At 44.3% G+C, this 16,903-nt stretch overlaps 1 protein-coding gene across 3 annotated transcripts in view; it reads left to right on the top strand.

Annotated features, from left to right (window-relative positions):
- CYFIP2 (cytoplasmic FMR1 interacting protein 2) overlaps positions 1-16,502 on the top strand; it is a 56,262-nt gene extending 39,760 nt beyond the window's left edge. For 2 of the 3 annotated variants that reach the window (XM_087753913.1, XM_087753912.1), the window contains exons 24-31: positions 178-321; positions 1,902-1,992; positions 2,696-2,826; positions 6,206-6,278; positions 6,793-6,887; positions 10,878-11,116; positions 11,634-11,781; positions 12,338-16,502. In XM_087753913.1, the coding sequence (XP_087610039.1) occupies positions 178-321; positions 1,902-1,992; positions 2,696-2,826; positions 6,206-6,278; positions 6,793-6,887; positions 10,878-11,116; positions 11,634-11,781; positions 12,338-12,505 (1,089 nt within the window). In that variant the 3' untranslated portion in view covers positions 12,506-16,502. The remainder of the gene's footprint in view (positions 1-177; positions 322-1,901; positions 1,993-2,695; positions 2,827-6,205; positions 6,279-6,792; positions 6,888-10,877; positions 11,117-11,633; positions 11,782-12,337) is intronic. The other variant, XM_087753915.1, reaches the window with a different exon arrangement.
- The last annotated feature ends 401 nt before the right edge of the window (positions 16,503-16,903 follow it).

Genomic DNA, 16,903 nt, shown 5'->3' with positions numbered 1-16,903 from the left:
AAGCAATCTCCTCTTTGCCACAAGTAGAAGAAATGGGAATCGTCATGGGTATTATTATTTCTCCTTCTCTATCTTAAAAATTATTTGAAGTGATGGAACATAATACTGTGATAAGAGTTACTTACAGGTCTGGTAAACTCTCCTGTCTTAACTGTCATTGTGCTTCTAATTTCTCAGCCTCTCAACATTGCCTACAGTCACATCTATAGCTCCTACCGCAATTTTGTGGGGCCACCTCATTTCAAGACGATCTGCAGGCTTCTTGGCTATCAAGGGATTGCAGTGGTCATGGAAGAGCTGTTGAAGATCGTCAAGAGCCTGGTAATTCTGAGCCTAACCCTGGCGATGGAGAAACCTCGATGCCTTGAGAGGCGCAGGTTGGACAGTCAGCCTGGGCTTTGGGTTCACGGTGTTCACATCTGGGCGCCTTCGTATCCCTTGATCCACACTGAAACACTCGTATTAACAGTGGATTTTCACTGTTGCTGAGGAATCCCACTGATTCCTGTGGGATGATGGAGTGTTTCCACCATCTTGAAGTGTTAACTGTGATCAGCCACCTGCATCTGGGGGTGGTAGAGTTGGTATGCTGCTTTGCTAAAAGCCATCGAGAAGTCACCGGGTGGGACATGGCACTCACGGTCCCTCAGCACTGCCTATGCTGCAGTCTGGGAGACCTTCAAGACACGTGCTCGTGCTCAGCAACGGCACAAAAGCGCTGTCTCACTGCCGTTGATGCTCCTGGAGAGCTGCCAGAAGGTAGAGAGCAGGCAGCAAAACTGATTAAACCAACTTTTTGAGTCTATAAGAAAATCCCTGCTGTAGGTGAGTCCTTACTCAAGCCATACTGTCCATTTCCAGCAGATATTCAGAAGCCAGGCTGCCAATAGCCCTCTGTGCTTTCTAGTTCTCTCTTGTTTTTCAGAAGAGAAATGTGATGTCCTCAGGGAAATGATCCCATGTGCTCCCTAAGGGCACTACAATACTGAGCATTAAGAAAGGACGAGGGAGTGTGCAAAAATGTATAATTTCTCAGGTCATGCTTTTCTACTAAAACCCTTGCTTTACTGGAAAGATGATTTTCATTCATTCTAAATATTTAAATTCTGTTTTGACTGCAATGACATCATTTTGAACTTGTCTAACAAAACAATGTAAAACTGAGAATCTCAAGCGTATATCCAGTTTCTTTACTGTAAAGCACCATAGTTACTCAAGATGTAATTTGTGTCACTTAGTTGAAAATGCTGTAGCTGGTGTGTGAGATCAGACAGCATTCAGCACAAAGATTTTGTGTTTGGCTAAATAGTGTTCAGTGCATAATCCCGTATAATGTATCTACGGGATGCAGGTGTACAACTCCAAATGACAGCAAGCACTTTTAACTAAGACATATACTTTGCTCTTCTCCATATTAATTAAAAAAACCCAGATCTGCAGAAACTTGTTCTACATGCTTGGAAATTCTTTTTTAAACTCTGTGTATCTAGTGGTAATTCCTCAGGTGGAAGGAGCATTTCCTGTGCTGGGGAACGACTCCTTTAGCAGCTCCGGTGAAATGCTTTTTGGGTTAGGAGCACAAGTCCAGCTGGATCTAAGACTGAGCCTTGTTTGGATTTGAGCTGCAAACAATGTAAACACAGCAAGCTGTATTTTGAAGTCAAAAATCCGTGCAGCTGTGATTTATTATTTGGGAGGAAGCTGTAGAAGCATTCTAACTCCATGCACGCGGGCTGAATTTTATATTTGGGTGAGAACCAAATTAAGCAAGTTCTTCTTGGACTCCAGCTGAAGTTTCATCCTGTGCTGTCAGATGTGGACCCATCCACAACCAGCCCTCTTTCAAAACCAACGCCAGGAGAAGCCATCACTCCAGTTTAACCTCCCTTTGTCTCCAACAGCTACAAGGCACCATCCTGCAGTATGTGAAGACTCTGATCGAAGTGATGCCCAAGATATGCCGCTTGCCAAGACATGAATATGGCTCTCCAGGTGGGTGCTACAAAAAGATGCACAATGGTTTGAGCAAGAGCTCACCTGCATGTTTGTACAGCATTTATTCAGTTTGTACAGCATTTATTCATTTATTATGAAACAAGATTGGGCACGTGACATGCCAGTGCAGCATGCAGCCCAGGCGCGTTGAGACTTTCAGCTTCTTTGCTGTTGACACTGGAACAGGTATAGGAAACTTTTCCAGGAAGTCTCCTGTTGGAAATTTCCCTTTGAACACACAGATAAGGGAATGTCTTCTGGTAGCTTATGTTTTTGTTTTCAGGATTTTGTAAGCTTTTGTTATTGTGGGTTCACTGATATTTTTCAAAAGCTCTGCTTAGTTGATGCAAAGATTTTTTGCAGCATGACTGCAGTCTGCCATTGAGCTGGACGGGGAAACTCTGGCTGGTGTACATGAGCCAGCAGCAGGACATCCATTACATCTTGAATCTCTTTTTTCCTCTGATTAGGAAATCCAAGGACTTCATAGGAATTACTCCCTATTTCCCAAGGGTTACTGAAAGCAGGATAAGACACTGCGTGCTAGTTCTCCCCAGTGCCACTCTCCATCTATCCATTTAGCAGTTACAGCTTGCAATTTGTGATTAAGGAAATATCAGGCACCGATTGTCTTTTTATCCAGGTTATTGGAGAGTGATTCTGCTCTCGTTTTTCTGACTGTCCTTCCTTGCCTTTTAAGGAATCCTGGAGTTTTTCCACCATCAACTGAAGGACATCATTGAGTATGCAGAGCTGAAGACCGACGTGTTCCAGAGCCTCAGAGAAGTGGGCAATGCCATTCTCTTCTGCCTCCTTATCGAGCAGGCTTTGGTAAGGCAAAACCCCCTACACCAACAGATCGTACTTGAAATTGCCAGCTCAAGAGTATAAGTGGAAGTGGGTTCTCCAGCAGAAGAGTTTGGGAAGTGTTACTTTCCAGCTTCTCGTGTGCTCAAGGTCTCTGGGGCTGTGTTATTGGGGTCTGTGGGCATGTCCATGGGGATTGGCAGTTGGTCACTGACATCTGGGATTGCTGAAGGAGAATCTGAATACTGGAAGATCTAGATCTAATTCTTGGACCCAAAGCTACCCCTTTGTCCTGATTGCGACTGGGATAAAGTTAATTTTCTTCCTAGTAGCTGGTATAGTGCTGTGTTTTAGATGTAGTATGAGAATAATGTTGATAGCAACAACTAGAACATCAGTGTGTTAAGTAGTCCTTACCCTAAATGAAGGACTTTTCAATTTCTCATGTTCTACCGACTGAGAAGGCTGGAGATGCACAAGAAGCTGGGAGGGGGCACAGCCAGGACAGCTGACCCAAACTGGCTGTCCGGGTTTCAGCTGGGATAGATTTGGTGTGTGGTGCTCAGTCACCAGCTGGGGTTAAACCACAACACCCTTGTTCATCCTTCTCAGAAATAAGACCAACTGGAGCTTATTTCTAGATTGTAAGCTCTCTGGGGCAGGGATCAATACTTTTTGATATACATATTTGTACAGTGAGAAGTAGATTTGAGCCCTTTGCTCTTTTGGGGTGCCAGTGCAATGAAAATAAAACCTGATTGATTCTAATGGTGATAAGGATAAAGCAATCCAACAGGAACGAAATCTCAGAAGAGCTGATGATATATTTCCTATAAGTTATCTTCACTGAAAACTTAGCTGAAGTGATGACTTGGTATTGCCCCCTGCACAACTGTCTCAGCTCATGTGATGCCCTTTCTGGTATGGGGCAAAGGCTATGGCTGGGTGCCACACATTTAGCTTCTAGTTTTTCACACAATAAATTTACTTGCTAATGAATTTATCTCATAGTTTGGCCTAGAGCCAACTGAGGAGTGTTCAACAACACAATTTTACATTCAAAATGCATACTTCATGTCATAATGGTTTTAGCAGGGTTGTTTCAGTTTTTCCAGAAATATTTCAGAAAGACTTCCCCAGCATAAGATGGGATTTCCAAGCAAAGCCAGACAGTTTTGTTCAGAGCAAAACCAGAAGGAAGTTGAAAGATTCCAAGTTTTATCCAACCATAGAGCACAGGGAAAACTGAAAATCTCTGCATGTCCTCAAAAGGGACATTTCTGCCTTTGCATTTTAAATGCAGGTATAGAGACTTTTAGTTCCTGATACGGTGTATCAAACACATTCAGTGAGCAGTACTTGCATAAGATTAAGAAAGCTAGAGAGATGTATATCACCTAGCAGCTTGGCTTTATTTTATAGAATGACCAGAGTTGCCAACTATATCCTGGCAGTTTCTGTTCCTTTTGTGGCTTTGTCACTGCTTTCTGCTGTTCTCAGTGTTGGATTTTATGCTGGATGTACTGCATTTGCCTTTTCTGTCCCATCTTTAAATGGACACTTAAGGGACACATGATGGTTTCTTTTAGAAATCCTTCATTTCAATGCAAAAATGTTCCTCCAGTCTCAGGAGCTGTACATCAGCAGTATATTGGCATTTTAGAATAGCAGAAAATAAAGAAAAGAAGACGGTGAGAATTTGGGGGTCCTTTTAGGAAGGCTACCCATCAAAGTCCACGTCTGCCCGCTTTCTGTGCCAGCCAAAGTCTCTCCCTCTCTGATCCCCTGTTTTTCCACACAGAAATAGATTCAGAATGTAAAGCCATCTTGCACGCAGCGGACACTGGTTCTTGCTCGCTGGAAGATGTCAGATGCGTAGAGCCATGACGTAACAACATTTTCCCTCTAATGCTCTTATGCAACAGGAGCAATTGCTTTTACGGTGCAGTTATCTTCGTAGCTGTCAGAATGATCTAAGGCTGGTGGTATTTGCTGGCAGAGACTTCTCTAGTGAAGATGCGCAGTCTGCTCCATTCTACCCCCTTTCCTGTTTAAATTTGAGGAATGAGGGGAATTTCTAAGCAGAATTCTTACTCTCAGGTAATGGGCCTTGGGGAGGAGATCTATTAAAACATGACTAATTTTGGGACAGATATCAGGTGAATGCAGGCTGCAAATGGTGAAAACACTCTTTATCAGAGGGAAAGAGCAGTGAAAGAACATTCATCTAGGAACGAATAGTGTTTTGCAAATAAAATAACCAAGGTGACAGGCACACTCTGTTAGCGTCAGCATCTCTCTGTCCATGGAGGGACCCCAGACCGTTCCTGTCCCTCCAGCACTGTGTCACAAACTGCACTCCCACACTCACTCTCATCCCAGCATCCATGTGCCAGTACAGCCTCCTGCAGCTCCATGCTACACTGTCCTCTCCCTCTTGGCTGGACGGTGGGGTATCCGCCCCTGCATCCCAAACAGACCCAGCCGAGCCATTCCATCTGGCCCCCAAATATCTTTTGCTGCGCTGTCATGACCTGCTTTCGAGTGTGTCTAAATCTCTACAATAAGCTCAGAACTGAAAGCATGTCCTACAACTAGACTTTTGTAGGAGCAAACTAATGCCTTGTTGTGACGCAATGCCTCTGTGTTAAACAGCTTTGGTTTCCTTGCTGCTGTTTCCCATTGCAGACTCGTATACAATGTATTGTCAGCCATCGCTCCTCAGTCTCCACCTGCCTATTTCTAGGTTTCTCCTCCTTGTGCATCTGTGTTTGGGATTATTTTTTCTCAAGTGCATCGGCATGCATTCTCTCAGGTGGCATCTCATGATGTTATTCCTCTCTGGACTTCTGTATTATTCTCCCTGGTGCCTACACCACTGGGATTCTGGTCTGATAGCCCTGGCTGAGAACACCATATGAACAACCAAATAATTTCAGACCAATGTATTATGTACCTATTTGCAACAGAGCCATGCATCAGTATATTTTACATATACACATCCTAAAATAACTAAGCCAAAGGGTAATTTCCACCTGGGCACTCTCTATAAAAATAAACTGCAGGAAGTCATCAGGGTAAGATGAAGCTAAAACCTCCATGTTCTTTATCCCTTCTTACTTGCAGTGCTAGTAAGTGGGACAGAAAATAAATATAAAGCTCTGGCCTTGTACAGGCAGGAAGTAACCTGAGTTAAGGAAACTCCCTGGCTTAAGTTGAGAGGTATTTCTTCCAGCTTTAGTTCATTTAGGTTCAAACCATTAGAGTTACTACTGAGCTGGGTTGGATTTGAATAGGTGCCATAGACATGAATTGTTGTAGTGTTGCCCAGGCCCCTGAGCCATACACTCAACCCCTATAGGTATTTTTTAACTTACTTTATCTTTCTTTCTTCCTGCCTCAGTCCCAGGAGGAAGTTTGTGATTTGCTGCATGCTGCTCCCTTCCAAAATATTTTGCCCAGGGTCTACATCAAAGGTAAGAAGCTGAGAGGGAAGCAGTGGACAGACTCACAGGTCTCTGCCCAGAAGCTGTTTCTCTCCCATTTCTGCTGAGGATTAGTTCTGGCCCTGCTTCCCCCTCAAAATAGATCAGTGCATACAGCCAAAAGTCAGGTGGAAACAAATGCCGAGGGTGCATTTTCTGTAGCCTAGTTACAGACTGAAACCTTAGTCAGTTTGGGGGTTCCCTTAAGGTTTTTAAAGCCATTGCACAGCCTCTTTGGAGAATGACAGCATGAAATGTCCATCTCAACAGGAGTGGTCAGTAACAGGAACATGCTTTTGGACATGTGTGATTAAGCTGCTGCTGAGACTGCAATCGCACATCCCTCCCTTCTCTGCATCACTGGTTCCCTCATTTGCTGTCGGTTTGGCTCACTGATCCAAAGTCTCGTTGGATGGTTGCTGGGGGGCAGCTCTGAGCAAACTCGGCGGAAATTGCGGGTCTCCACTTCCTCCTCTCATTTCACTGTTTGCTGCTCGCTTGACAGAAGGAGAACGCTTGGAGGTGCGCATGAAGCGTCTCGAAGCCAAGTATGCCCCACTTCACCTGGTTCCCTTAATAGAGAGGCTGGGCACTCCGCAGGTAAGGATTTCATTGAAAGGGATGGCTGTTGAAAATTTATAGCAGTCCCCAGATGGCCTGTTTGGCCTTGGGAAAGTGATCCTACTTTTTTTTTTTTTTTTCCTTCCCAAAACATCAATCGGACAAGAAAACCAGAATCCTTGCCCCAGCAGACACTTCAAAGGGAAATTTGTGAGCCGGTCCAGAGATGGTGTGTTGCTGCCTCCGGTCTGGGGAGCTGGCGGGGAGCTGTAAGGAGAGCATGCTAGAAGCCAGCTCTGAATAAGAACAACTCTGAAAAACTCCTCCATTTTAAAAAGATGGAGAATTGCTGGGGTGGTTTGAGGGGAAACTTTGCAGGACTGTCCCTGACCTGATCAATTGCCATCACTTTTGGGGATCCCATTTTAGGGCTGCAGCGTGGTCCATTTTTAAGCCCATCCCTGTCAAGGAATACATCCAAGAATGGTTCCCCTCCGAGCACATGCTTAGAGCTTCAGCACATGCTTAAAATTACGGCTCCATTTAAGTGTCTTCTTGAGGTGGGTCTCAGCTTGGAAAAGATCTCTTGTGCAGAAATTGAGTACTGTTAAAACTATCTCCATAGATTGATCAATGTAATGGGCAAAATTTGAGCTCCATTGATATCGATAGCCAAACTTCCACGGCCTACTTAGTGGGGTTGATGGGATAAAAATCATTCAAAGTATTAAATGAATCAACACCCTTTTTCTGTAATGTACTGCTGAGGGAATGGAACAAACACTCAGTTGTATGAGGTGACAGATCTATGGCAGGCAGAAAGTTGCTGATTTTTTTTTCTTGTTTTTCTGATGGATCGAGGACATTTTGAACTTTGCTACATTGGAAATCATATGAAACAAAGAAATTGGCTGGATAACTGAGGTCTCTGTCTTTGTAGACACTTCTCTCACTTCTCATTGACTTCCTTTCAAAGGAGACACTCGAGAAAAAGAATTCACCTCTGTGTTTTTGTGTCTTTGTGTTGGTCTTTCTCTCTCTCCTCCTTTCCATGCAAAATCATCATTGAAATCTGCTATTAGAGTCCACTCGTTGCTTATCCCTGCCATAGTTATGATGGTGATGAAAAGAAAAGGTATTTCACGTCCTGCTAAAAATTAATTTTTCTGTAAACCGTTCCCATATTCATTACACGGGTACAGTTGACTACCAGATGTTTTTTGAGCTCAGATGGAAATGAACACAAGAGTCACTTTCTACAGGTGCCTCCATAGCTTCTAAGCTTGCTCCTTATGCAGTTTTGGACATGCATTTTGGAAATGCAGTTTTGGACACAGGCCATACGGGATTTTTTCCTGCAGAACGCATAAGTGCCTCTTAGCAACTGTCCAGAATCTGAGCAGAAGTTGCCTGCTAGACATCTCTCCCAAAAGGTGGCCCTGTGCGTTTCATATACTGACATGCTGTGAAGGGGCTGAGCCAGAGGCTGCTGTAGTTAGTGGGGATCTATCAGTCTTTGCAGGCTTTGGGTACGGTTCTTGCAAGCTTGCCAGTTAACAAGCTGTAAAAGAGGTATGGCACAACCGGGTTTGTGCAATGGCAGGAAAACGCTTGGTGATTGTTGTAAGTAATTGCTTTGCATGGGGAATCCAGAAGCAGCTGTTTGATAGGTGATTCGTAAAGAACCAGGGGGGTCAAAGTGGTTCATTAAAGGAATCCTCACCCTTTTAACACTGATCATAGGGTTATTCAGCAAGGGATTTTCAGAAGTGCTTGGTCAGTCTGATTTTTTCACTGGCAGCAATGGGAGCCTCTCCTTCTGAAGACGGAGGGAATAGTTGAGCCAGCACAGTGGCATCCTTTGACAATTTATCTCGAGAGCACCCTTCCTCTCCTGATCTTAGAAATCAGTGGGAGCCCAGGCTGTGAGGCAGATCTGGCCACAAGACTAACAGCTCTCCAGCTGCCTTCACGATGTTAGATACCTCCCCAACGGTAGTAGTGCTGTGTCAAAGACTGGTCTTATGGTGATGAATTATTACGAAATTCTGTCTGTGAATGTGCATAACTGAGTGGCACTACATTCTTTGAAAACCACGTACATCCCTTTCTAGATTAAGATTTCTTCAGAAAGAGTATACTAAGATCATTGGACTAGTTCTCACAAGTACCTGTCCTATCACTATATCTTAGCAAACAGTAATGCTAACACCTAATTTATATTTGAAATGGCTTTACTTCTACTGTGTCCCCATTTTGCCATCATTGACCAGTGTGTGCAGATGCTAATCTGCACCCGTAAGAGCTTGGAGCAGGTGAGGAAAGAGAAAGCCTTTAGCTATAAAAACAAGTGGATAAAATAAATCTTTACTTGCTAAGCAAACATATGCAAGTGCATGCCATGAAACCAGTGATATCGTTCCTGCATTTAACAGATCTAGGGATCCCAGATCCAATCTGTCCTCTGCACAGCAATACAGCTTTCCCTTGGTATTTGCTATTAGTTGAACATTAATTGATCTGAGGTTCCCAGAACGTCCTTGAAACTGTGGCACAAGCAGGAGTTGTAACGCTTCTAATTTCAATAGCCACCAACCTAAAAATGCTTTAGGTTACTGTCAGTATAAACTAACAGTCAGGAAAGGGGATGTGCAGGCACATTCATGTTTTTTTAGAGTGGAATAAAGACGACTCAAGTAAACCGAGCATAATTCATGTTCTTAATGTCTGGCCAGGACACGTGCCTGCCTGTTGTACCAGATACTCTGAGCCCCTGTCGTGATTCTGGTCGGGATGCCGTTTTTATAGGCATTACAGGGACAGCTGGAAACGGAGCAAATGCTTAAAAACTAAAGCTCCAGGAAGTCTTCTGGGATAAGCAGGGGGTCAGTAAATGTCACACTTGCGGTAAATGTCACGCTCAGTCTGCATGCCTCTGCCAAAGTGGTGAGAGGGGTAAAAGGCTCTGCCCGTGGGGCCGGCGCACCGTGGCAGCTGCTCATCTACTGGGCTGAGCACGGCAGAGCCGGAGCCTCCCACAGCCACGGGCATGACTCTAACAGCACTTGGCTCCCATTTCCCCTGTTGTTTTTGGCAGCACTGCAAAGAGAAGTCAGTAATGCTGCTGGAAATGGCAAGAAACGGGGCAGCTACGAGGATATGAGGGCAGCGAGCAACCTCCACGCTTGCACCCCAGCCCCACTCAGTGAGCTCAGTGGGGTCAGCACTCCCATGCAGTGGGAAGACCCTGCTTGGTTATTTATAATTCCCTTTTTTTTTTTTCCTCTGGGGGAGAAATGGGGCTGACATGAAGTAAACTCTCTTTTAATTTTCCTCTAGTATAAAAGCCAAATGAACTCCATCCAATGGAGCCATTCCAGATTTGTACATGTAAATCTGAGTGGGGATGTCACAGAAAATCTCCGCACATGTAAAGCTTCCACATCTGGAAAAAAATATTATTTGACTTTCTTATAACCACAGGTTTTCCAGTATTAAGGTTCCAGTGGCTTCTCATCTTCCTCAGAGCTTTTTAACCTAACTACAAAAGAAATCAAGAAAGCCATAGGCTATCTACATTTTAAAGAGATGATGGCAATGTCCTGGGAAGCAAAATGTCCCTGTTCTCTCCTGTTTTATTTTCATAATCTGCAGAAATCATGAAATTAAACCCAGCAACACCGAGTAGCACTAATATAACAGAACAGCGTGCTAGCAGAATTAAAGATCAGTATTTCTGATCAGAGCTTTGCCTTCACCTTTTGTTTTCTGACGTACGTAGTTATTTCAAAAGATACTTAGGTTGGTGAAATATAATTAAGGACAATATTAAGTCTTCTTCCGTTGGAGGGATGAGTATTCTCTGGTGGGGAGTGCCATGGGAGCAGCCGTGAGAGGTAAGGTTGGACCTTGCATGGGATGTGCATTAACTTTGAAAGAGCCGGGGATACCGGGAAGCGTTAAGTCCAGCGAGAAGGTCCGTCTGTATTACATTGTCACTTCTGTTTCTTTGGTTGTCCTCCTCCTCAGCAAATAGCCATCGCCCGGGAGGGTGACTTGCTGACCAAGGAGCGGTTATGCTGCGGGCTGTCCATGTTCGAGGTGATCCTGACGCGAATTAGGAGCTACCTGCAGGACCCGATCTGGCGCGGGCCACCCCCAACTAACGGGGTCATGCACGTGGACGAGTGCGTGGAGTTTCACCGGCTCTGGAGTGCCATGCAGTTTGTGTACTGCATCCCTGTGGGCACCAACGAGTTCACTGCAGAGTGAGTGTCCATCGGCCGGCTCTGCCATTAGCACCGCTCATGAGGCTGTGGGGCTGGGAAGCCCTGGAATGCCCTCAGCTGCAGTGATCGCCTCAGCCAGCGTGGAGGTAGAGGGGGAACGTGGGTCCTTGATGAAAGAACTTTGTTGCGCATGGACATAAAGAGATGCCCAGGGAGCTTTCTATCTGAACAGCTGGGGAAAAGAGCAACGTAAAGGGATATGTCCAAGGTGACATGCAGAAGGAGATGGGTAGATGGGCTAACAACCCAAGTCAGAGGCTAGGGCCTCCTCCATCTTACCCTGTCACGCATCCTGCACAGCCTGGCCCTGGTGTAATTCTGCATATCTCCTTCTGAGTTCATTTTCTCTAGGTGTATACCCACTTTCTAGGAGTAGGACTGAATTTGTTTTCCCTAGGAATTCACCAAGGGAAGTTCCTGGTGCCATGGTAGGACTTCTCTTACCTGACTCTATCCTGTCATCTCTCCCCACCCCATCACCCTGTCCTCCTTCCAGGCAGTGCTTTGGAGATGGTCTGAACTGGGCAGGTTGCTCTATCATTGTTCTCCTTGGACAGCAACGGCGCTTTGACCTCTTTGACTTCTGCTACCACCTGCTGAAGGTGCAGAGGCAGGATGGGAAGGATGAAATCATAAAAAACGTGGTAAGTTGAAGGGTGAGGTCCCAAAGGACCAGCACACTTCTCTGTTTTCTATCTTGCTTCATCCAAACTCATAAATTACAACCATGCCCGGTGTTAACCTTATTCAAACTGGACACACTCGCTGTGAGATTTCCATCTGCAATCTCAGCAGAGAGGCCAAGGTTTTAATTGGCTTGACAATCGAATCTTTTTTTCTTCCAAAGCTTTTCTCTTCTTCCTGGGGTTGGGAAGCTGGAGCTGAGAAGCTGGTATTTCCAGCAACCATCCTGTGATCTCTATGGCTTTATCAATAAGCAGCTGGGAGTCTAGACTTTATAACAGTTAACTTGGGACCACTCACTGACCTTGTTAATGCTCTGTCTTGAGTCATCAAACCCTATAATGAAGTGAGTCACTGGTCCTTGGGAGGTGCTAAGTGGAACTGTAACACATGTTATAGCTGCTTTGCTTTAGCAGAGGTTTCCAGCAGCAGGGCAGAGGTACAGGTACTTTCTAGGTGGTCAGATGACATAAGACTCTCTTCATCTACTGTTTTCCTTCCTCACCATCCCTCCAGCCCTTGAAGAAGATGGCCGACAGGATCAGGAAGTATCAGATCCTGAACAATGAGATTTTTGCCATCCTGAACAAGTACATGAAGTCGGTGGAAACAGACAGTTCCACGGTGGAGCATGTGCGCTGCTTCCAGCCCCCAATCCACCAGTCGCTGGCCACCACCTGCTAGTGTGGACACCAACCCCGGTGCAGGCTGGGAAGGGAGAAGGTACTGAACCCAGAACAGCTGGGAGGGGTAAACTCGATGGCATAAGACCTGGCAACAAAGTAAGACTGGGTATGCCTACTACACCCGAGGACGCATCTTCCCATCCGGGCCTGTTTGAGTGCATGTTCTTCTGTACCATCCCTGTGATCGGTTTTACTTGTAGCTTTCAGACTTGGGGGTGGGTGGGGGCGGGCGGGCAAAACGTGCTTTTCTTCCATGAAGTGGTCCGGTTTTTCCCTGTGATTCATCCAATTGAACACGTCACTCTGAAGCCATATTGCAGCCCCAAACGCGGGGGTCCTGGTGGAAGAGGTCCATGCTTCTGCAGCGCCAGGACCCTGCTCCCACCGCAGAAGCAATGGGGCAAATCAACACCCCCAATGACATGTGCCACCAGCCATGGAGCAGGAGGGTCTGAAGACAAGCCCCTGATTCACTCTTTGGGGGGAAGAAGGGATGAAGGCAGGATGTCACCTGTGGCAGCACCCTGAGGATCAAGTGATGGGCGCAGAGGAGCCGTACTGGGCTGGTCTGGGATGGCTGCATGCCCCAGGCTGGGACTAGCTTCGTGCTCTCTGCCGCGTCATTGGCCTTTCTGGCATCCGTTAAAAGGAGCTTTGGCACGTGGGTTTACTCCTCAGCACTTCAGAGAGCTGAGGAAAGAGAAAATGGCCCGGCTTTTTCCCTGCTATGCGACATCCACTTATTTTAATGCAAAAGAGTTCTCCCCCGAAGACACATCTTCCATGGACTAAACAAGATTTTTTATGGACTATGGAAGAGGCTGCATTCATGTGAATGTGCTCTTGAACATATTAATTTGGGTGGAAATAATCACTGGTCCTGACCAGAGGCAGGTGTAGTTACCTCGAACATACATGATCTTTGATCTTCAGCCAAGGATGAGAGCTGGGGTGGGTAATTTGTGTATGTTCTGGGATGCTATTTTCCCTTGTTTTAGACAAATTCCTAGTGGCACAGCAACCAAATATCTTTCTTCAGAGGATGCTGACTATCGGCAGGGCTTAGGAAACTTCCCATCACTCAGAAATGATCTGATTGTTTAGAAGAGGTAAAATACAGGGTAAGTGTTAAAAAATACCCAGAATTTTTCAGGTTTAAAGGCATTCAGAGGGAACAGTGGAGTCTGTCTCCTTTTCCCACTCAGCTAATCTAAGATCCCTGGATATTGAGAACAAATTCAGTAGGAACGTCAAAGAGGATTTCACAACTCATGGTCTTCCCTCCTTCCCCTCCGTAGTGTCACTGAAGTGATACAAAAGCTTGTGCTTGAAGTTAAAGGAGATCAAACTACGTGCTCAAAGAGAAAATGATGCTAGCCTCACCACTGGCAATATTTTAATTTCTCAGCTTTAGCCAGGTCACAGCAGATAATTGCTGTTACCCTATACAGATGTGATAATATATATTCCTTTCATGCATTTCATCATGCCTTGTAAACTGCTTGCTATTACAGATGTTAAAAAAGGCAGAGCCTGGGCATTTATTCTCTCAGAGGGAACATATAATTAATTAGTAGAAATGTCCCGGCTGGAGTATTTTGTCTTGGGGAAACAACAGCCACCAAACTATTGTTAGCAAGAGGAGATGTTGCTGGGTGGGATGAATTTGTTCTCCCGGACACTCGCCACCTACTCCCTTGATAATCAATAAATACCCCACATGTGAAAAGTGCTGGACATTTTCACACCTTGAGTTTCCTTTAATTAGCGAGACAGACATTTAAAGTGCAGGGAGGAAATTGTGCGGCACAGTAATCTGAAAGTAAAATGAAATCTCAGGAAGCCTGGCTGAAATCTCTGAGTGGCAGGGAAGGCCCCAGCCCGGCAAGGCGAGTTGTTTCCTCCATGTCGTGAGGAAGAGCAGCAGAAGAGCATCTGGGACTCGATGACACTGCAGGGCTCTTGCTCTCTATTTACTCTTCCACTAAGGATGTCAGTTCTGGTTTTCCATCATATTCCAACACTTCTTCACTACTGGAGTGAGGGTATCTACAGATATATATTTTTAAAAGGAAGAGGAGAATCAAGCACTTTATTTTTTGTGGGAAACAAGATACGAGGAAGTTAGATCCAACCAAGACCCTATTTTTCCTGACCTAAATAGTAAGTGCTTGTTATTTTGGTATGAAAGTGTTGCTGAAAAAGTGGCACAAGTCCCTGTCTGGCTCTCAGAGCCACCTCTGGGCACAGCACAAATTAAATGTCCTACTGCGTCTGACATGTTATGGGATGGCCTTCTCAGAAACCAGCATGAGCAAGAAATTACTACAAAAGGATGAACTGTACCACACGGCCCATTCTCAGCTACCTAGACAAAACAGGATATGGCAAGGTGAATTTAAATGCCTGTTTTAATCTTTAGGTCTGGAGTGAGTCATGAGATATTTTACCTAAACATGAATATCACTTTGCATTCTTTTGCTGTTGTTTTGCCATAATAATTCCTTGAAACCCTGCAAAACACAGCTGCATGTACTTGAAAGAACAGGTAGATGAGATCCATTTGTTGCCCTCAGATTTGCTGGCAAAAATGTAAGATCCCTTCAGATTCCGAGGGATTAAATGTTTTGAGTGAAATGTCAAAAGTGCATGAACAAAACGTAAAGTGTTTTTGACTGTAGAGTGTATGCAGATGTTTTGCCTTGTTGCTCAAGTAGTACGAGATGTCAGCTAGGAATAATCTTATGGTCTTCATTTCTGAGATTTGATGGTTTTGTCCTTTTATTATCGAAAGGATGCAAATAGTCTTTAGCTTCAGTTCTCTAACCCTCCTTGACTGTGTATGAGAAAGAGGTCCAGGCTTTAGGTCTTTAAACAACTTCATGAAAACGGAATTTTTTTCTTCCTATCATTTTTTTAATGTCATAATTGTTAATGGAAATAGCAAGCAAATTTGTAACAGTAGGGCTAAATAGTAACAGATTGTCACAGGGTCAGGCATATTCTCCACGCTTGCAGACTTTCTGCCAAGTTTGGGTGTCTTCCTTGCCGATATGCCCTAATCCGGTAGTTTTCAGCCTTTTACGATCTGCAGACCCCTATTTTTTTTTCCTAGGGAAATGTGGACCCCTGTCTGGATACTTTAAGTCCTCTGACTATGGGCTTGCTGTTGTACCTACATTTTCCTGCTTACTCTGAAGTAGTCTGCAAACTCCCCAGGATTCATCAGCCACCACTTGGGACGTCTACTTCAAAGACAAGTTGTTGGCTCGATACAGGAATTACAGGGGGGAGAAAGGATGGCCTGTGTCAGGAATGAAGCCAGACTAGGTTATTTTAATGTTCCCTCCAGCTTTGACATTATAAAATGTCACTGTTGGCAGTGTACATGCCTTTCTTGGATGATGCTACACTTGACTTTCAATGATACAATAGAAGGGGAAAGCAAACTAGTTCAAGCTCAGCACTTCAAGGGTTTTCCTTTTAAACCCTGACAGCACTTATTAGCATTGAACAACATGTTAGTCCTTTTTTCTCCTGCATTACTCCAGTCCAGTAGGTTCATGTGTGTTTGAGAACAAAAGAAAAAAGAATTGAAGGTGTAAAAAAAACCAAGAAAATATTCTCAAAAACTCTTGTCAAATGTACCATATTTGTATGAAAAGCTGCTTGAGTTATTTTGTACAATGAATTTTATTTATGGTGAGGTATATTTACGCTCGTGATCTGATACAGTGTTAAATTTTTGATCCATATTTGCTATGCAGCTGAAGATGATATTTTGGGTTTGTATTATTATTTTTTGCTGTTGTTCTAAAATTCAGCTAACAGAAGCTTCCATCTCCATTAGAAATGCTTCTGCAAGAGTAAAGCATCTGGTACATGGTGATATGTCCCGTAACACAGCAACCAACAGTGTGTACAACAAATGTGGGATGACTTTTGTGATGAAGAGAAATAAAAATTGGGCTCATTCATGAAATGGGCAGACTTTACCTTGTGGTATCACATTGTTGCAATAACTGTTATTTGGGGAGAGCCTCCAATGGCAAAGAAAAAGCTCAGAGGAATCATGGCAGCATTTTGTTGATAAAAACATTGAGCTTTTGTCAAAACCAAAGAAAAAAAAATGAAGCTTTGTAGCCAACACCAAAACAAACAAATTTTCCTATCAGAAAGTTAATGATTTTTGAGAAAAACATCCTTCCACAACAAATTTTCATTTGAAAACTTGTTTTAGTATAAGAGGGTGGGTGCGGGGGGAACTATATAATTATTTTAATAGAATTTGACAGGCCCTACTCAAAACAAAGCTAAACTGAGGATCTAATTTCCTCTCATTACCACAGCCTTGTCAACTCAACAGGGGCCTTTTTATTCCAGGAGACTCTCCTTG

This window comes from Nipponia nippon, unplaced genomic scaffold (genome assembly GCF_047370975.1).
Source record: "Nipponia nippon isolate SJK-2023a ecotype South Korea unplaced genomic scaffold, ASM4737097v1 scaffold_17, whole genome shotgun sequence".
Taxonomy (NCBI): domain Eukaryota; kingdom Metazoa; phylum Chordata; class Aves; order Pelecaniformes; family Threskiornithidae; genus Nipponia; species Nipponia nippon.
Note: the sequence above shows the minus strand (reverse complement) of the source record. Positions and strands in the feature narration are given on the sequence as shown.